The sequence below is a fragment of the Pectinophora gossypiella genome, chromosome Z (assembly GCF_024362695.1).
Source record: "Pectinophora gossypiella chromosome Z, ilPecGoss1.1, whole genome shotgun sequence".
In the NCBI taxonomy this organism is placed as follows: domain Eukaryota; kingdom Metazoa; phylum Arthropoda; class Insecta; order Lepidoptera; family Gelechiidae; genus Pectinophora; species Pectinophora gossypiella.
This window is the reverse complement of record NC_065433.1, coordinates 13813641-13835100: the sequence shown is the minus strand read 5'-3', so window position 1 is coordinate 13835100 and position 21460 is coordinate 13813641. Positions and strand designations below refer to the sequence as shown.

At 35.7% G+C, this 21460-nt stretch overlaps 1 protein-coding gene and 1 long non-coding RNA gene across 3 annotated transcripts; one reads left to right on the top strand and one right to left on the bottom strand.

Annotated features, from left to right (window-relative positions):
• Positions 1-3596: 3596 nt before the first annotated feature.
• Positions 3597-4932, bottom strand: LOC126380713 (uncharacterized). The gene is made up of 3 exons (XR_007568510.1): positions 4761-4932; positions 4121-4251; positions 3597-3992 (listed from the first exon to the last, which is right to left on the bottom strand). It is a non-coding gene; the product is annotated as an uncharacterized LOC126380713 (long non-coding RNA).
• Positions 4933-14545: 9613 nt separating this feature from the next.
• On the top strand, positions 14546-20713 carry LOC126380698 (probable cytochrome P450 305a1). Of its 2 annotated transcripts, none has more exons than XM_050030289.1 (8): positions 14546-14602; positions 16077-16331; positions 17159-17374; positions 18711-18892; positions 19041-19137; positions 19461-19638; positions 19899-20158; positions 20450-20713. In XM_050030289.1, the coding sequence occupies exons 1-8, from the start codon at positions 14572-14574 to the stop codon at positions 20626-20628; spliced, it is 1398 nt and encodes a 465-aa protein (XP_049886246.1). In that variant the 5' UTR covers positions 14546-14571; the 3' UTR covers positions 20629-20713. The 2 variants fall into 2 exon arrangements, with proteins under 2 accessions (XP_049886246.1, XP_049886245.1); XM_050030288.1 differs by lacking the exon at positions 14546-14602 and adding an exon at positions 14670-14981.
• The last annotated feature ends 747 nt before the right edge of the window (positions 20714-21460 follow it).

Here is a 21460-nt window from a genome sequence, read left to right as displayed (position 1 = left end):
GTCAACCAACTGTCAACGTCAAGTCAACATTGTTTTTTTTTTTTGCAAAGGGTTTTACTACGGCTTTTTGGCGGGAGGCGGGAACGGGACAGTTGCTTTCTTCATTGAATAATCTAAATAATTAATACGAAGTGGTGTTTTGTGGTTAATGATCGCATTAAGTTAGTCGGAAGACATTCGCGAGTGTTATTATATTGGAGTATTCAATAAACAAAGTGTATCTGCCTATTTTCGCTTCGTGTCAGGAAGCCGCTTCATAACTCAAAAGTTTATGCGGACTTTTGAGTTAATTCGTTTGGGGTTCGGAGTAGGAGTCTACTCCGAGGGTGGGGGCTTAGGTTTCATCATCATCACCTTTCATCACTTCATTAATCATCAAGAAAAAAAATACGTCAGACATGGCTGTATGGGCATAGTTCCCTTTGCCTTACCCTTCGGGGAAAACCAAAAAAAAAAAAAAAAAGGGTTTTACTACTCTGGTCTAGTTGTTTAAGGTGATTCGTTTTCCATACAAAAGTTGATGCAGTGCTACAGGAAAACGGATAGAGGAATATTGTTATAAAACCGATAAATAGTAATATTTTGGTGTATTATTTTCGCAAACTAACAAAAATTTAGGGTCCGAATACGAGAAGTACCATATTTCAGACCCTCAATTTTGATCAATTCTACATTTGTAGTGGTGCAGATTACAGTGTATTTGCTGAGCGTGTAGAGGTGTCAATGTTAGTTTGTGTGCGTGATAGTTTTTTTTTTCTAAAGGCTTTGACTATTTGACAAGTGTAATAGAATGTCAGTGACAATTTATAAAGAGATTTTGTATGAAGAGAATAAATATAAATAAAAAACTAAAAATACTACAATCTGAGAAAAGGAATATTGGAAAAATATTTTTGTAATAACGTATCTTATTTAAACATTTTTAAATAATGGGTAAATACCGTGTTTTAAAAGAGGACATATATTATAATAAAAAATCAATACATAAAATGAAATGGCTGTATGGGCATAGTTCCCTTTGCCTTACCCTTCGGGGAAAACCAAATCAAAAAAGAAGTTGTTGCATTTGCCGGCCTAAATAGTAGTCATTTATAATTAATTGTTTTTCCATCCAACATACAGATTTATTTATATTCTCTTTGCCGCGGACTTTTTGGTGGGACCGGGAACGGGAAGGTTGCTTTCTTCATTGAATAATCTAAATAATCAATACGAAGTGGTGTTTTGTGGTTAATGATCACATTAGTCGGAAAACATTCCCGATAGTATTATTAAATCGGAATATTCAATAAACAAAGTGTACCTATCTATTTTCGCTTTGCGCCAACAAGCCGCTTACTTCGTTTGGGGTTCGGAGTAGGAGTCTGCTCCGAGGGTGGGGGCTTAGGTTTCATCATTTCATTAATCATCATCAAGAAAAAAAAACACAAGACATGGCTGTATGTTCATAGTTCCCTTTGCCTTGCCCTTTGGGAAAAAAAATAAGATAAATTTTGAAATTCTTATGTATAATAAACAAACATCACAGACATCATGACAGATCTAAAACTAAATAAAATCTTTTTTCTTTTTTCTATTTGACTTATTTATGAATTTTAATCAAGAAAACGTGATAATAAGTTCGACAGCAACCAGTTCAGGTCCCCGAAACAGCCCATTTCAGGCCGCGTATATATGGAAATACTACTTCAATACGTCCCAGCCTCGTCTTTTTTTAACGTCCTCGTTATAAAAAGACGTCCTAACCTGAACTAACTAACCTAACAATAAACACCACGCGTAAATATATGTCCAGAAATGCGCTGTGAGTCGTCTGGACTGGGCGCGAAAACAACATAGAATTCGATTAGGTGCTAAGTGTCCCGCATGCTATCACCAGCTGTCACTGACATACGTATGAAGTCCCGCGGATTTTATTGGAACTAAATGACAAGTCATAATAATTATATGCGGATACTGCGACATCAGCGCCGTGCTTGCGGGACGTCCTGAAGCGCTATTACATCTTTCAAACGCGATGCGACAAAGTTTGAACCTACGCAATTTAGGAAAAATCTACCTTATTATTACTGTACTGTGATCGTTATTTGTAAAATCATACAATACATTATACACAATTCTTTATACACAATATAATTATTATGACATATTGTGGACTTTTCGGTATACCTACAAAAGAGGAACAATTCAACCATACGTTGTTTTGTTATATCTCAATGGGCTCAGGCAGCGTTTTCGCCGAAAGCTCCAAGTCGGCTACATTTGTAACGATAATTATGTTTGACATTCATCATCATTTTTGAACCATTTTATACAAAAAAAATACTTGTATAAATTATAAACCCTAAAGCACGCCCATGAATCACTCTACTCATTGGTGAAAACCGTATGAAAATCCGTTCAGTAGTTTTTTAGTTAGCCGCATGTTCACTGATGCGATTAATGCCTGTTAGAATTTTACAAAATAAAAAATACGGAAATTACGGAAGGTACTTTAGTGCAAAGTAAATTATTGTATACTTAATTATAATATTATTGGTAAAAGTGATACTTTTTGAAAATTCCGTAACAAATAGACGGGTTCGCCAAATTCAATTGTAAAAAAAAATACAAAAAGTAAAAACGATTAAAACATGCAGTTGGGTTTGAACCGTGAACCTTAAGAATGGCGGCTACTGCTTTACCAAATGCGCCATTTAGAAGTTAGAAGTAGACTTCAAATTATGCATCTCTTTTAATAGCTAACCTAGTTCGCATGTGTGTGTGACAGCTTCGTGTTTGTACACAAATTGAAATGACACCAACTTTTGATGCAATGTTTCAATATGATATCTTCAGTAAATACTTCAAAATTGTAGCTTAACTTAAAGATAATGTATGTAAGATTTCGCCACCTAACATTTCACTGGGTCAGAACTCAACACTAAACGAATAAATGGAAAAAAATACGAAAACTGCAGAAGTAACGCCATCTACTGACGCAGCGTTACCTAGCTGACTGAAACACATCACCTTAAGCCCTTAATTTAAGCCGGAGTTGTAGGTTATCAAATCCAGTCGATTTCAGTCACATCCAGACAATTTTAGTTTTTTCAGTCAATTTGAATGGATTCAAGTAACTCCCGTCGATTGCAGTCGATTATTTGCCGTTTCAAATCGATTTTCTCCATAGACATATAATAGTATGGACTGGAAATACCTACAAAAAAAAACGTGCCACTTCGTCGCATAAAATGGCGGCCTTTACTAGGGCTGCAAGCTGTTTCAATACTAGGATTACCATACTCGTACCTACTAGGTATAGCATCTTCTTCTTTGCGAGTCGATGGCGATCGATACTAAATTTTTGCTGACCAGCTAAGAGAACAGAAAGGGAAGGTAAAGGGTAATTAGGTGGTGTACTGTATTTTTCGTGTATGTTTTGTGTAAAACTTGTTCTTTTTGGTATGTTGTGTGCAATAAAGTATATTTGTACATATTTGTAAAGGGTTTAGTCAAGATTTATCTAAGTAGTTTCCTTAACAACTCTATAACATTGATTACATTCTTTATTGCGCACAATTCGAATCCACCTGGAGTGTATAATGAAACATAAATTATAACGTAAATCTGTTTATTAGCAAGTATTCATTTCACACATTATTTATTATGTAACTACATTATATTTACAATAAATACAAATCTAAACAGTGTCAATTTGTTTAGAAATTGTCTTTGTGACACCCTGTCACATTGCATATATAATTATTATACGCTTTCGGAGAAAGAAAATGTAAAGTTAAAGCAAACTTTCTTATTTCTTGGGAATACTTCTTTGGCAAAGGTAAACCTTGAAATTTGTTTACCTGCCTTTTCAAAAAGTCTTGCGGTCCTGCCAATTCTTCCATCAATACACTTTGCCCTTTATTATTTGATTTTTATTCTGCAGATCTTCCATAATATTCTTCAAATTGGCTATCTTTTAATTTTTTCATCGCGTCTTCTTGAACAGACTGAAATAAAGTTTAATAATAATGTTAAAACAGTGTATGTACTAAAATATATCTGATTTAAGTGCATTGTGTACCTGGTTGAATTATACTATATCATGTTAAAAAATATAAAATTATTTGATAAATACCTTTTCATGTACTGACTTATGAGACAGACGTACGGGCAATGGCAGCACAGACGACGTTGCAGCTGTGGATTAGTTTTCCAATATCACCTGTTTCAGTAAATCCAGTCGACAATTTTGGATTGAAAGATGGCCTGAAATGAAAGATAACATTCATTTATTTATATAAAATTTGTACAACTCATAATTTATTGTTTCGACATATTTTATAATAGTTACAGACTAAGTATATTAAGTACATAATAATATGTAGTTGAATGATAGATAGTATAAACATGTTGTGATAACATGATACAAATATGTTATCTATCTAGCCAGTAGTGAGATGATGCAAGCTAGGCTGAAATTTAAATATAAATTTAAACACCAACAGTCTCTCTCTAACCATCGTCTTCTCAAGCTTTTATTTCTTGGAAACCTGTTAACGTAAAAATAATAACTAGTATTCTTAGCCAGTATTATTGGCGCAACACTAATTTGACTATGACGAATAAAGATATTGGAAAACAAAGAAAAATACGGTTTGTAGTATGACAATTACTCAAAATATATAAAGGTTTAATGCAAATTCATGGCTCAGTTGCGTTGTAACATCAAAATCTATAGGATTGTTTGTATTATTCAATGAATACGGGGTACTAACCTATGAAGTGACAAATACGGTTGATTTCTGTCCTTTCTGGCACCACACTGTACAATACAATACACGGACATGTTGAATAACACTTTTTTCAACTTCAACTTCGATTTAGCAAATCAAATCCTCGTAATTTATCCGCAAAAGACAAAATACGATCTCATAAACAGCTACTTGACAGCAGAAGTACCACAAAACACAGCGCTTAAAATGGCGAAAAATGGCACGTACCTACAGCTTTTGTGACGTCATCACAAAATGTTGCCATAACTAGAAATAACAAATATATATTTATCTCTTTTACCAAATGAAATTTTGTACTAGTAAAAAAGAGACAAAACGATTATTGACGACCTGTTTCATAAACTACTCATATTTGTATAAGATGATGTTTATATAGTAGAACAGGGCGCCTCCATATAATTTCCTATCTCTATGGTTTCCTTTTTTTTTTTTTTTTTTTGTTTTGGTTTTCCCCGAAGGGTAAGGCAAAGGGAACTATGCCCATACAGCCATGTCTGACGTATTTTTTTTCTTGATGATTAATGAAATGATGAAAGGTGATGATGATGAAACCTAAGCCCCCACACTCGGAGTAGACTCCTACTCCGAACCCCAAACGAATTAACTCAAAAGTCCGCATAAACTTTTGAGTTATGAAGCGGCTTCCCAGCACGAAGCGAAAATAGGCAGATACACTTTGTTTATTGAATACTCCAATATAATAACACTCGCGAATGTCTTCCGACTAACTTAATGCGATCATTAACCACAAAACACCACTTCGTATTAATTATTTAGATTACTCAATGAAGAAAGCAACTGTCCCGTTCCCGTTTCCCGCCGAAAAGCCTCTATGGTTTCCTTTGCACCTAGAGGACGTACAATAATAGAGGTGACATCGATTCCACATTAAACATAGTAGGTACATAAATAAGGCGGTATTAAGATACAGAAATTATAATTATACGTAGCCCCCGTTGCCTAGGCCGAAACCTTTTTAGATGAGAGTAAATTTTATTAACTGTGGTAGAGCGTAGAGTCAGATTTTGAATAGGTACCAATTTTGAGCTAAGGTCGAGGTCATTCTTGATCTTGAGGTCGCCTTAACTAAGGACGGAGTCGAGGAAAGTTCCGAGTTTTACGAGTTTGACATCTTAGAATACTGGTGTGAGTAAAGTCAAGTCGAGGACGTAAATTAAATGTCAACAAATAATATATATACCAAATGGACAGCTCTCCTATTTTTGGCTAGCCTAGTATAATAGCATTAAGGAATTTAAGAAATAATATAGCTAGTGTTTCGCTTTGGCTGCACAGCTTTGCCATTGCCTTTCCCCGAGGGCATAGATGAGTTTTAAAAAACTTGTGTTTGCCGTTTCTCGTTTGCCCTTTGAGTTTGCCGCTTCCCGAGAATCAACCGCGAATGCTTTTTTTGTTTTGGTTTTCCCCGAAGGGTAAGGCAAAGTTCCCTTTGCCTAGTTCCCTACGCCCATACAGCCATGTCTTAGTATTTTTTAGCACCCACTCTCGGAGCAGACTACTACTTTGAACCCCAAACGAATTAACTCAAAAGTACGCATAAACTTCCAAGTTATAAAGTGGCCGTTTGCCACGAAGCGAAAATAGATAGGTACTTACACTTTGTTTATTGAATATTTCGATAAAATAACAGTATTGCGAATGTTTTCCGACTAACTTAATGCGATCATTAACTACAAAACACCACTTCGTATTAATTATTTAGATTATTCAATGAAAAAAGCAACCGTTCCCGTTCCCGTTCCCGCCAAAAAGTCCTCCCGCCAAAGGCCAAGTCTTGCTTCCCGTCAGTTCCCGCGAATGCAACCGCGAATGCGATCACCTTTGCTGTCATCTGTCACTGTCATCAGTCAAATAATTTCACTTTGTCAGTTTTAATTTTGAAATGTTTTCGTATGAACTGTGTGTAAATATTGAAACTGTACACTAGTCGTGAGTGCTTTTTGCTTTGAGTCTGGATTTAATTGTAAATGAAATGTAAAATACATTTGAGGTAATGTTGCTCTTCTGTGACGAGTTGTATTCAGTCGTACACGGCTGATATTTTCGTCGGCTTGTTCAGGCGGCCCGTATCTACTCTGGCCCTATTATGGTGCGCTGCGAATGTAATCCCTACCTTTTGTTGCCGTATTTCACCCGTTGATATCTCAGGGATACCTACCGTGGATACCTACCCCATAATTTTCTCTACATTGTCGTAGACTTGTGTATTTCATACTATTGGATGAAATGAACTTTTATTTTTGTAGGATATTGTTTACTTGGATAGAATTGACCTATTTTTAGACATTGCTTTTATTTGTGAAACTTATTAGAATATTAATTATGTTTTATGTTGGTGGCAAAAAGTTCCATAGCACCACAATTTTAGTCTAAATTGTCATAAAAGTTATTAAGAGGTCATCTATAGTCATCTCTGGGCAGTATACCCTTTCACTGCTCAGCCTTTCATTGCTTACAGGAGAAAGTTGCCCATTTTTAATCCTCATTTGCATAACTGCTTGAAAAGACTGATATAGTTGATTATTTTTTTTAAGGAAGGTCACCAGCATGCTCCTAGTACTGTAAAAAAAGTAATGTGGAAAAAATTAACCAACTTCAAAATCTGTCAAATAAAAAGTAATAAATAATATTTTGTTGAATACATTGATACAATCTAAATTCAGAAGTTTGCGCAACCAGCAACTTTTTTTACCTGCAAACCCTGCAAATGCTGCATTGTGTTTACTTTTCTCATGTGCAGTTCGAATGTCTTTTTATTTGCGCCAATTTCAGAATTTAGATTCCAGTATTATATTCAGCAAACAAAATACCTATTGTTTCTTACTTTTATTTTAAAGTTGTTTTTTTTTAAAAACTTTAGTTTTACTGTTTTAGTTGAATGTCGACTATGTAATACTAAAAATATTATTACCTACGCCAGTAACTAGGTTATCAAACTAGTGGAATATAACGTCTTATAATTTGTTTAATGTAGTTACTATGTCCCACATACCCTTGACCATTTTTCAATTTTCTTTAATTTATGCTCCTTTAAGAGCCCGTTGTGCATTTCACTCGGACGAGAAATAGGTATTGCAGATGTGTGCGTCACACATCGGCACGCTCGATATTCTGTTCTCACCAAAACAAAAAAAAGCAACTTAAAGTCTAAAAATGAGATTCGAGTTTGTTAATATTTGAAAATCTATGTTATGTTTATGTCACTGATAGAAATCATTTTTATTAGTATTACATTTTTCTGGTAAGAATAACATGATTCTCCGTAAAGGATTGGCTTCACAGAATGAAGTTCTCAATAGTTAATAGCAAAGACACGAAATGTTGTATAAGCATACTATTGAAGATCATGCTTATTTCGCATTGGGGTAGGCAGAGATCACGTCATTCACAACTTTCTACGATCCTGACAACTACTTGTGCTTCTTCTACTCTTATTGAAGTCTTTATTCCTGCTTGTCGCTTTAAAATCCGTAATATAAAATAAGTGGCCAGTAAATTATTGTTCATAACTAGATATACATCAAATCTTCTTGTTTTTTGGCGTTATGGGATATTATCACTAATTAAATAGATAAATGTATAAACAAAATAAATAAAAATAAAAAGGTACAATTAATGGAAACATTTGTTATAAATTATATTGCTCTATTGAGATTAATATAAGGTAATTATTATTACTTGCTACGCTATTTATGTAACTGTAATATAATGATGACTATGAACTCAAAGTGTGGGTCTGTAATAGCATCACATGAGTATTGAAATAACTAATCATGCCCTAATCATGCCAGTTGTATAGTGTCTTACATCAATGACGTGACTTTGACAAAATATTTTATCTCACCACGTTATCTAGGCCAGTAGCTTATAGTTGTATTCACTTAACTTGTTAGTTGTAAGGACGAAATCGTTGAGAACAGTCTAATGAGGTACCAGTCTTCTATAAAGTCTGTTACAACAGCCTGTTCTACAAGATTTATTTTCTGGGAGTACCAGGCTGCCTCGTTAACACCATACGGGAACTTCAGTCAAATAAAACCTTTCGATAGCGCTCTCGTCATCGCATCCAATACATACCAGAGGAGGATGGCTTCATCACAGCACAGGCTGAGTCATTTCCTTTTGCCCGTATTCGTAATATTCATAATTACCTAGTTCTAATAGCAAATGTAAATTGTTACTAGCAATAAATTTATTTTATTCATATTCTTATTCTATATCAAACGAGTACGTGATTGCGCTACGTTTGTAATGGGTCGGCTTCATTGTGTCCTAAACAGGTGTTGTAAATTGTCCCTTAGGAATAAGATGAAGATCTACATGACCTACATCCGTCCGATAATTCGGACAGTCATGTCTCTAATTCATCGCCCACAGGTCATACAAAATAGTTTTTATTCGATTTAAAAACAAAACTTTAACAATGACAATAAAAAAGAATTGTAATTATTCAAAAATCCTAGAAAACACTACGCACGACAAATCAAACGACCCGAAACTCGATAAGATTGCAAGTTTTTGTAACACAAATGCTTTAGCCGTCATCCGACTCAATCTTCAGACCCAGGGTATGCAGTAGCACTAAAGTGAAACAAATCAAATGAGCCCAAACTCGATAAGTTTGCCTGGTTTTATAACAGAGTCCTTTGGCCACTTTTCGGTTCCATCGCTGTGCTTGCCAAGACGAATCAAATGAATCCAAACACGAAGATTTTATCTTGTTTAGGAGTTCGTTTGGTAACCTCCCGACTCCGTCGTCAGACCAGGTCTATGGTAGGTACCATAATTCAAGTAAGTAGGTATAACGCAAGTCGCCAGTCAAAAAAATGGTTCTAATTCAGCTCACGAGATTTGATCGAAATATACGTATTAAGGCTAGATGGTCCACGGAGCGCTTGCAAGAAGCAGCTTCGCGTGTGTTATGTCATATAGAAATATGTATGATGTAGAAATATCACCCCGAAAAACAAATTTTATTCGGATTGATCTTGAGTAAATATAGAATACTTTGTATGGCGGCCATCTTGTTTTTCCGCCCATTTTGGCTTTTGCTGTCACATTTCTAGATCATGTCGAGAAACATTTGTTCGAACTCGATTCAATTACCTCCAACAGTTGAGCAATAAAATAACACTGTATACACATATACGGTCCATTTATAATTTATATAATTTAAAGCTATACAATTCAACCAAGTTTCATAGTTGTTTCATAGTTTTGCCAGGCCGTTGGGTGTATCCCTGATGCAAAGTTTTCGAAAATCGTAGTATTGCTTATTTTTATACTCATCATGACGTCCCGATTAAAATTCCCATTGTTACCCCCGAGGCTCCTTCTGAAAAAAACAATATTTGTATGGCGGCCATCTTGTTTTTGAATTTTTTCACTAGTGATACAATGGGACCAACGTTGAAATACATGTTGCGAAAAGTAGTGATCCAGCTATCATAGTTTCGTCGAGCAGTAGGGCGTCGGCGAGCAGTTTTCGAAGATCTGGAAGTTGTTCTATACTCATCGTGATGTCTCGATTATATGCCGCCTGAATCACTTTGCCCCACTAGTTAAGTTTGGAGGTTAACACATTTCATGCAAAAACTAATAATTCTGACTTTCTGTTAAATATACCATAAAAACCTACTTTGGTATTGAGAGCGGTGTGATTAAGCCTTCGACAGCTAGTAATAAAAATAGGGAAAAATTGGGAGAACGAAACGAGAGGCTGATATAAGTAAAAGTATAATGACAACTAAAAATAAAACAAAATACAAAGAAGTAAAAAATTATTGACAAATACAAAATACAGACAAAAGAGACCGCAATGGGCAAATGCAACCTGCACAGGTATGCTACTGAATTAAGACATTCCTAAGAATCAAGAACTAGTAATATAGGAGATTGATGAATGTACTTACCGTGTAAAATCATCTTTTACTTACAAAAACAATTCTCCACTCCGCGGACGGGACACGACGCGGAATCTCGCTTCGATGTTTGCCGCGTTTTGAACCAAGGTGGCCCAACGTAACAGTAGTGGTGTGTTGAATTAACATCTAATATTTTAGGAGTAGTGGGGAGTAATCGCTTTGCCCGGGGTATTCACTTTGCCCAGCCTTCCCTAAATAATATATTCAACAAAGCTTTCCCAATCCTTAAAACGGTAACGGCTGTTTTGGTAGATAGTGGATGACGCTCTCTTAAGCCTCTATTAGTATACCTATACTAATAGACTTCATTATTGAAGTCACCAATAATGAAGCATGTCAGAAAGGTCAAAAAAGACATATTCAAGAGTGAAACATTAAAACTAATAAGTAATACTTATGTGTAGATCGAGGTATGTTATTATCTAATAGAATGATATAACTTTTGTCACGCGATTTGGAACGTTTCTTTTTCGCCGCATGCCGTTCGGGTTGAAGAATGCGCCAAAGACGTTCTAACGAATGAAAAATGTAGGGCCGGTTTCGCAAGTTTACCTACACGCAAAAATCTAGTCTGAAAAAGTGAGACGCAGCGCAAAAGTTTTCCTTTGAGAAGCTTTTAAAAGGCAAACCATTCCAGTATTAACTCCGTATCGTCGTACGGAAGTTAAGTCTTCAGAGAGATAAGGTAGAACTAGGGTTGACAAGTCACTTCGGAACGTCCAACACGAACGGAACGTCCAACACGAGCGCTGCTTACCGGCTCGCTGTAGTAGTTATGTTCTGAAGTGAACAAAACAGTACATATACGAAATTACACGCCACACGTCGGGGAAAAGTTTTGTACCTAATAATTAGTGACCTAATGTAATTAAAACGTTAATTTCTCAACGACTGCTTTAATTTTAGGCTATAAGAACTTTCGCTAAAGTAGGTAGGTATGTCGCAAATACCTATTTACTATATTAAATTATAACATCAAATCAATAAAAAATGAATGGAATTGAAATTGTTAGCCATTACATATAGATATTATATTTTGGCTCGTGGGTCATACAAAATTGGATGACTTAGCAGTAGTCAAAATGATTCGCAATCATGCATTATACGTAGTGTAGAAGCTACATGCACTTCTGTAAATATCTCTGATGCAGTACAGAATCGGGGCAGCCCCATCAACACCATCAACAAGGCATTTATTATATTGCACACTTCGAGCAGATTACATGTATGGGTTTCCACACATGTAGTCTGTGGGTAAATTATAGGCCATTCCTGATGTGCAGTGAGCACAGAAAAGGGTGACTTTTGTCGAACTAGAAAACTTATCAAACCTGCGGGCAATCATAATAATCATATTACTTAGCTCTTGTTAGACCTTAGTTTGACTAGCTAGCTAACGCTGAGCTAGGTTTGTCTGTTGACTCATTAGGCAAAATACGGGGCTTGCACGTTTCGTTGCAACAAGAACTGTAATGACAGAATGGCAATGAACAATCAATATATTTGTTACCTTATGCCTATAGTGACGGACTTAAAATAGTTTTTTTTTCAACTTATCACGTCATGGTAGGTAGCGAAACGGCTAAGCCATATATTTTCCTAATGCGTAGAGTTTGTGAACTTGGGTTTATATAAGTAATTAGGAAGTGTAGAGTTAGAAGCATGGCTCTACATGAGATCTGATATTTTTTTTTGATATTGCGATCGATACCATCTTGTCTTGGATATATTGTTCATGAAAATGTTTTTGGTGGAATTTCACTTCTTTTTATCAGATGCTTAAACATACAGCTAGTAACATATTATACATCAATGGGTAACTACAGCCAGAGCCACGCGCGGCAGCGCGAACCATATGAAGGGCTTTGACCAGTAGACAAAGCGTACTATCTACTGTAATAATTAATGTCATACTTAATGTCAAAGTATGAACGAAGGCAAATGTTCGACTGCATTGCCCTCTAAAGTCCTAAGGCGTATGCCTGCGTGCAACAGGCAATTTTGCTCAACTGCAAACCCTCTTAACGTCCTGGACGTTTAAGTCTGCAAATTAGCAAAAGAAGGTTCAACTTTACGCAGTGATATCTAGTAGCGAAGTGCTGTCAAGTTACCAAGCTACGGTGCGACAAACTTATCTTTCCACATCGTTCAATACAATTGCTATACAACTCGACCGTGTTAGTTTTGTCTCTGTTTGGGGGGCTCGAAGTTTTATAATTTTCTTGTTGTTTGTATACTAAATTAATACTAGCTTACATCCCAAAGTTCAGCCTTCTAAGAAAACGGAAGTACCTTATAACGAGTGAATGTCAAAATTGGGGATATTTACATATCAATACAATGTAAAGTATAATAGCTACGCATTGCAACTTTATATATTATTTAACTAGATGTTGCGCGGTGCGCTTGCTGCTAAAGTAGCTTCGCGTGTCCTGTATTTGTTCAAAACTGACCCACGTACCTCTGTTGAGCAAATATAATTACACTTTGTATGGCGGCCATCTTGTTTTTCAGCCATTTTGATTGTTTTTCACCGGCAATAAAATTTGAGCAAGATTTAAATAGGGTTTGTGAAAAAAAAATGGTTCAGGTGCGATAGTTTTGCCTTGTCGTAGGGTGTCTCCCTGATGTGGAACAGTTTTCGAAGGTCGGGAAGTATTTGCATACTCAACATGACATTTCGATCAAACTCCTCATACATTATTTTTACCCTCGAAGATTCCTTCTGGAAAACAAAATTGTTAATGGCGGCCATCTTGTTTTTCCGCAATTTTGATGTTTTTTCAGCAACATTATATGTTTAATACTTTGTATGGCGGCCATCTTGTTTTTCAGCCATTTTGATTGTTTTTCACCGGCAATAAAATTTGAGCAAGATTTTTAATGGCGGCCATCTTGTTTTTCCGCAATTTTGATGTTTTTTCAGCAACATTATATGATTAATAAGTTCTCTGCTTACAACATATCCTGAGAATGTGGTTTATCTGATACAATCCAAAGCTGAGTTATGAGGGTTCAAAAAATCAACGAAACGTTTCGAGAAAAAGTAGATAGTGCCCTGTCTTGGCGCCTCGCTTTGCTCGTCTTGGCGGGAGCACTTCCGTGCCCCCAGATAGGCATATATGAATTGGACAGCTTTCATAAATCATAATGGACTTCTGTAGTAATTCTTACTTTGGATAGCGTTACATCACAAAAATTAAATATTGTAGGTATTTGACGGACTTTAGTATTATTTTTACTTACCTACTTTTAGTTTTAAAAGTGGATAGGTAACTTTAAAATATAATAATAATACATAAAACACATACACGCACAACACACACACACACACACACATACACACACACACACACACACACACACACACACACACACACACACACACACACACACACACTATTATAATTATTGTTAAGTAAATTTGCTATTATAGGCTGAAACAGAAATATTTTAGGCAATAAGAAATAATATACATACCTACGTAACATACAAGATCACGCCCATTTCCCGTTGGGGTAGGCAGAGACCACTGAATTCCACTGACCTGCTATGACAAATAAAATAATAAAGAAAATAAATTACATATAATATAGACATTACAAATTACTACTTAGAAATTTTATTGAGCTAAAATGTAGGAAGCGTAATGAAAATGTTTATAGAAACGCATGTGGTCATTATACTAATTCATTTGAATCGTTCAATATTGTTGTCAAGTGGCAAACAACTCATGAATCGCCTACAATCTCGCCCTAATTGAGCGAAATGATTGAGCGTTCGATTCATTTGCTTCATGGAACAGGAAGGCGTATGGCGCAAGTTTTGTAAACAAATATGGATTGACAATGATCTTACTTGGCAGCGTTACATATACGTGTAAGCAATGTGTCTACTATAATAGATAGATACCTACTTATATAATTTTATGTAAGTAGGTATGAACATCTGTAGCTTAATGTTACATCATCGTCACCACACATTAGTATCAGTTAATTGTAATATTTTTTCAATTGAAATTCTGCCTGTTTATTGCTGCGTTTGGCAAAGCCACACCGATATGACTGAACGAAAACAATTCAGTCGTGCTTCGTTCGTTGCCGGGACTAGTGCGCGAGTGTCCTATGAAATCAGTTGTTCTACAACAGATTAACAAGCGCGCGTTACAGAATGATTTTTGTTCTCTTAACTCTTGTGTTTATACTCTTAGCTACATACATCCTTAGCACTGTATCTAAGCCCAAAAACTTCCCTCCAGGTATGTGATAATTTTTTGTACCTCAAAGCTTCAAACTTTCTAAATTTTGGGAAGTTTAAGAAATGAATTCAGTGATGGTTTTAAATATAAATAGTTGGAATGAAAGAGGAAAACGAGGTGTGTTATTTATTATAATGGGATGTGTGGTTCAAAATGCATGGCATAAGTTAGATTCATCGTTTATCACAAGTAATTTAAGGTGGTAACATAACCTCTCCAGCACTTAGCACGTAGAGTCGACACCGAGTAGACTGATGCTATTTTAACCGTCTATATTTGACATGCGAATGAAAAAATGTTATTCGTCAACAGGAGACAAGTCGTTAGGCAAATGCATTATACTGCAAAGTTAATATACTTACCTACTTGGTTATTTAAATATTTCTAAGATTTGCTCGTTGGCAATTATATAAGCAGACCGTATCCTATTTAACATAATAATAACATATAGAGCTGGTTTAAGATTTATATTTTAGGATTCAAAAATATGTTAGTAGGTACCTACCTAACTCGTACAAAATATTTAGAAAACAAGCAGGATAAAAGCCTAAATGTTTTAGTGATGTACCTACTTATTAGTTATTCCAATAATTAGAAACTAGGTATATTCGATAACTATGTACCTAACTGTTTATTTCTTACTCGTATTTATGTGTCTATTAAGTAGGTACCTAAGACATTATTAGTAAAAACATAATAATTATTTAATATACAAATAATGGCATTTTGATACTTACATTTCGCGTAGGTACGGTATACCTATTTAATACCATCGTTAACGATTTACATTTTTAAACTGTTAGTGAAATTGTAGGTATTTAACCGTTAAGCGGTAGCCACCTACCAATTTCTTGTGTTTCGTTTAGAATAACGTTTAGGTATGTGTTGCGACAAGTGGACAGGCTTAATTCCCAAAGTAGGTAACTTAACACGGAAGTAGAATACACCAGAAGCTTATAGTAACAATAGGTAGCGCTCTTATCTATATCCGGTAACTAGGCCGTACAATGTTAGAGCAAGATAATAGAAGAATTCCTTAAATTTTAAGTAACACACTAAATTGTTTTTTTGTAGTATTCTTAATTTTCGTTGCAGGTCCAAGTTGGTATCCTTTTATAGGGTGCAGTGCCATCGTACAAAATGTGAGCCAAAAATATGGTTCCCAATGGAAAGGGTTATCACAATTAGCAAAAGAACATTCAACGCAAGTACTTGGCTTAAAATTAGGCTCCGAACTAGTTGTAGTAGTTTATGGTGAGAAGAATTTGAGACAAGTATTTACTGGTCTGGAATTTGAAGGGCGACCAAATAGTTTTTTTATTAGGTTACGATGCTTGGGAAAAAGATTAGGTAAGATGCTTGCGAAATTATTTACTTTAACAAAAATACACTAGACATTGGACTATACGGTCACTGTGATTGACCTTACGTATGGATAAAAGCGGCTATTTAAAATACTAAAGTTCCGAAAAAGAAGTTTTAAAAGACAAACTATAGCGCAAAAAGCATTGCCTATATACGTCCCATTGCTGGGCACAGGCCGCCCCTCAATCAACCGGAAGGCGTATGGAGCATACTCCACCACGCTGCTCCACTGCGGGTTGGTGGAGGTGTTTTTACGGCTAATAGCCGGGACCAACGGCTTAACGTTCCCTCCGAAGCACGGAATCATCTTACTTTTTCGGACAATCAGGTAATTCAAGCCTGAAAAGTCCTTACCAAACAAAGGACAGTCTCACAAAGTGACTTCGACATTGTCCCCGTCGGGAATCGAACCCGGACCTCCAGATCGTGAGCCTAACGCTCCCTAATTATTATTTTAAGACCTAATTTTAAAGTTTAAAATTGAAGGCTTTTAAGAAATTGTAGCACAGACTTATGATATTAGATAATTTACTCCCAATCCCAATTGTGCCGCATATTTTGACTTTGCCACTTATAAAATATCCATTCTGAAATCCAACATTTAAGGACAGATACAATTCTCTGTTCGCACGATTTTTTGACATAGGCCCGGACAAATGCATCCATTTGATCGCACAAACAGTGGACGGGCCAACATACTCCAAAAATACTCAAACACAAAATAAAACTTCAAAACTCAGCACTCTCATTTTGCAAATTGATCCCTCTTCTCCTGCTGAAAAGTTCATTGTACAAAAAGTGTCTCTTCGCAGGAATCACATTCACCGATGGAGCTATATGGAAGGAACATCGCCACTTTACTGTGAAGCATTTGAGGAATGTGGGCTTTGGTAAAACTGCAATGGAAAAAGAGATACAGATTGAATTATTAAACATTTTACAGTATATTAAGAACAATACAAAATCTTTAAGTCCCAAAAAAGTTTTAGCTGCAGCAGTATTGAATGTATTGTGGAAGTATGTTGCAGGTAAATAGTACAATAACTATGATAGGTATATGGGATAATATTTTTTACATTGATAATAATAGTCCATACTCTTAGAGAAACAGGGGGGAATGGAGTAGTCATATGCCAGAGTGCTTGCACATTGTGTAATTCAGAATTAGTTTCTATCCTAGCGACTGTTCGCGTGTTATCACCGAGCGATAGTGCTTACCGGTTTGTAGAAAGAAATTTCAAAACAGCAGTGTACTTATTATACAGCCATGGCTTTCGTGCATACTATGTATATTAATAGAAGAAAGACGTTGAAAAGGCCGTAACGCGCATTTTATACGAGATCCCCCTGTCGCTGGTTCAGCCCGACTCTTTTTTACTCCTACTCGTGCAAACAGATATTTTAGGTGATAGGTTATAATTTTATCATTACCATTCGTTAGTAGGTACCTAAGAATATAAATACTGTATACATAAAAGTATTTTATTTGATAAATAGCCGCTTTTAGCGTGCATGTTTGTCTATATTTGACTTCTTGCCCTGCAAGTTATAATGCACAAGACGACATTTTAAAATATTTTCGCAGAGCTCCGTGTGACGTACAGTTTGCGGACGACTGGACTGCTAAGTTGAAATATGAGCAGTTTGCTCATACTTGCATAGTGGCCCTTACAACGTCTTTCTTGTATTCTGTGGTAAAATAATATTATAAAAATACGTAAATATTAAGGTATGTCGTTAAATTATGATAGTAATTATAATGTCCTATTATTGATTATAATAACCATCTTTGTTATCATATTTTAAATCTTCTTTATAACAACAATTCGTAAAACCACAAAGTGACGTGTCGCAGATTCCCAAATCACGCGCAATTTGTTGAATTTATTTTGTCGCAAATATCAGATTCCATTTCTATTTAAAAACTACAGCTTGCACTTCCACTTCTCGTCGATTTTATTAGTTTTCCGGATAGCTAAGGATTGCCCGTTTGGTAGTCAGTGGTAGACCAGTCGGTCGCCCGTAACTCCGTAAGCTCCACCTAAATTAGTTTTCTGTGTAACGTGTTGGATGTGTGCTTTTTTGCTGAGAACCACGGGACCATGGATCCGTGATTTCCTTTTTCTCACATTCTGCATGCGTCACTGAACAGGAGGCGGAGACCATGGAAGTTATTTTAAAACCTAACCTAACAACCTCCTCTCGGTTAAACTAGCTCTAAACTTTTTGTAGTTATAGTAAAACCACGGCAATTAGGTAATCATAGAAAACGCTATAGCAGCCATTTGATCAATATTTTCTAGCGGTAACCTGCTTTTTTTGTTACAACCTTACAGCATTATTTACAATATAAAACTGTTTCAGGTGAAAGGATAGAGGAAGATCGACTAATGTTTTTGCTGGATTTACTGAATGCTCGGTCAAAGGCTTTTTCGATGGCCGGAGGATGGTTGAATCTCTACCCATGGTCACGGTTTATCTTTCCAAAATTAAGCGGATACTCATTAATAGTTAAAATGAACGAGCAAATTTCTGAAATTATTGACGTGAGTATTAAGCAGTGGAATACAGTTTATGTTCTAATCCAACAGTGAAGTACTTAAATTTCATAATTCTTTATTTAACATTATTATTAGGTATAAATAACTAACTTAAACTGCAAATAATTAATGAGTTTTTATAATACAATTTAAGGAAGCTATCAAGAAACATAAAAGTAAAGCAGTCGAAGGGAACGACTTCATGTATTATTTTTTGGATGAAATCAATGAACACAAAAGTACATTCACGGGTAAGTCATTACCCCTACCTATTATTATAAAAAAATATAGAGCTATATAAATTCAACTATTTGAGGTCAAAGATAACCGGTGATTAAAAAATAAACCTGTTATATTATAATAAGCCTTAAGACCTTAATATTATTATTTTATTATGAATTCCGAGGTTTAACCCATTTTCCGACTTCAAAAAAGGAGGAGAGTTTTGATTTGGTTGCTTTTTTACATTTGTCGTAAATACTTGTGTTATTGTTTGTATTGAATAATATTTGTAACTGTTTAGTGTTTTGAAGGCGGTTTTAGACTGTACAAATTTTTTCTTATTTCGTTTCAGAAGAACAACTGAAAACTGTGTGTTTAGATCTACTTATTGCCGGTTCTCAAACTACCAGTAATGTGTTGGAATTTGCTTTCCTAACGGTTCTGCGAAATAAATTAATACAACAAAAAGTTTTCGATGAAATAAATGAAGTCTTAGGCGATGATATGCCGTGTTGGAGTGATACTAGCAGGTATTTTTTGTTTATTATCAGGGTCACGAGGTGGATTACCAACCTCATCAACTCTGGTGTCAGGGTTGATAAAGGCCTATTTTACCTGCCAGATGTTTACTTGTCTTCGATGTATATACCATATTAAGAAAGTTGCAAAGATATACTTAGTGCCTGATTACATACAGGCTCTTTGTATCCTGTGGTATGTTACACTGTTGAGCTTAGGCTCCACATTTTTTTTACTCAAGAACTTCTGTTATTTAGTCTAATGTTTTCAGGCTCATTTACACATATGCGTTCCTTTTGGAAGTGCAAAGGTATTATACAATCGTTCCCTTAGCGGGACCCAGAAGAGCGCTAGACGTCACGAGTATAGATGGATATTCGATACCTAAAAATACAACTATTCTTATGGCTGTTGGCGATTTACATTTTGATCCGGAGTTATGGGACTTCCCGCATGAATTCAAACCAGAGAGATTTATCGACGAAGCTGGCGCATTGAAGAATTCTGAGCACATGTACCCTTTTGGATTAGGTAAGATGCATTCCAGCAAATGGATTTTTAATGTTTCTTGACTTGTGTTTATTTTTACATTTAATTTTTAAGATTTTTTAATATACTTAATTGTTAGGTAATATTTATTATACTTTTACTAATCGACTCCTGAATATGGCTATTAATTAACATTGATCCACTAAAACTAAAACGAATCCGAAATATCTAAGCGAAGTTTTATCATCGGTTCTAAGTTAATTCCTGGAGAAGTAAGTGGGCACCGCTGCCTTTTCCTGTAACGGTTTTAAAATTGTCTTTTTTTATTTAAAGGTCGTCGACGCTGCCCTGGTGACTCTTTAGCGAAGTCCTTCATATTCATAATTTTCGTGGGAGTGATGCAGAAATATAAAGTTGAATGCAGTAATGGTATTATACCTTCTGGCGAACCCGTCATAGGTCTGATTTCTGGGCCCAAAGATTATACAGCGGACTTTATACCACGAAATTAACAAAAAACGTAGTTTTGTTCACATTGTTCTCGTTGAAAGATTGTTGTGATAGATACCTAATTATAGATTTATATATTGCAATTTATTTGAGTCTAATTTGAATCAACGCTGTTCGCTACTCTTGCGCGTGTAGTCCAATGCAGAGGCATTCCCCGGACACTCCATACAAAACACCTCGTTTTACACACACACTACACATTGACGTTATCGTACACGCGGAAGACTAAACGAAGTCCGACGGAGGGTGAGTTAACCTAGCTAGCTCAGCTGCAGGTGTAGAGCGGAGAGTTGCCGTTCTATTATTCCTTATTCTACGTATGATAGGTGTTATGGATTTGAAGTTTAGGGGTCGGGTATAGGGATATCTTATTGAAACACTGGTGATTACACAATGACAACAACACCACGAGACAATATGAAAAATAAACAATGCACACGACACGGTGCCCGCTGTCGGCCGGATAGATACATGTTTCATTTAGACTCCGACCATAACCGAAATTATCCTAAACTTTTATGTCGGTTATGGTACTTGAAGTAATATGTTTTTAACAGAGTAACGCAATGTAATGAAGAAAAACAGGAATTAACTTCGTAAATATAATACCAGAATAAAAACTTTGACAAGACAGACAAACAAGACACTTCTTTCTTTTCTATTTAAAAAACAAAACCATAGTCTAAACATCGTAAAATGTAAAAAAGGTTACACTTTAACACCTTCTCTCGATGTGTAGACCTATCTGTTCAACCAGCTGCTTGGAAGTGGCTTCGTAAAAATATCAGCTAGTTGTATCCTTACATCAGCACCTTCTTTGTTTTCAATTTCTAT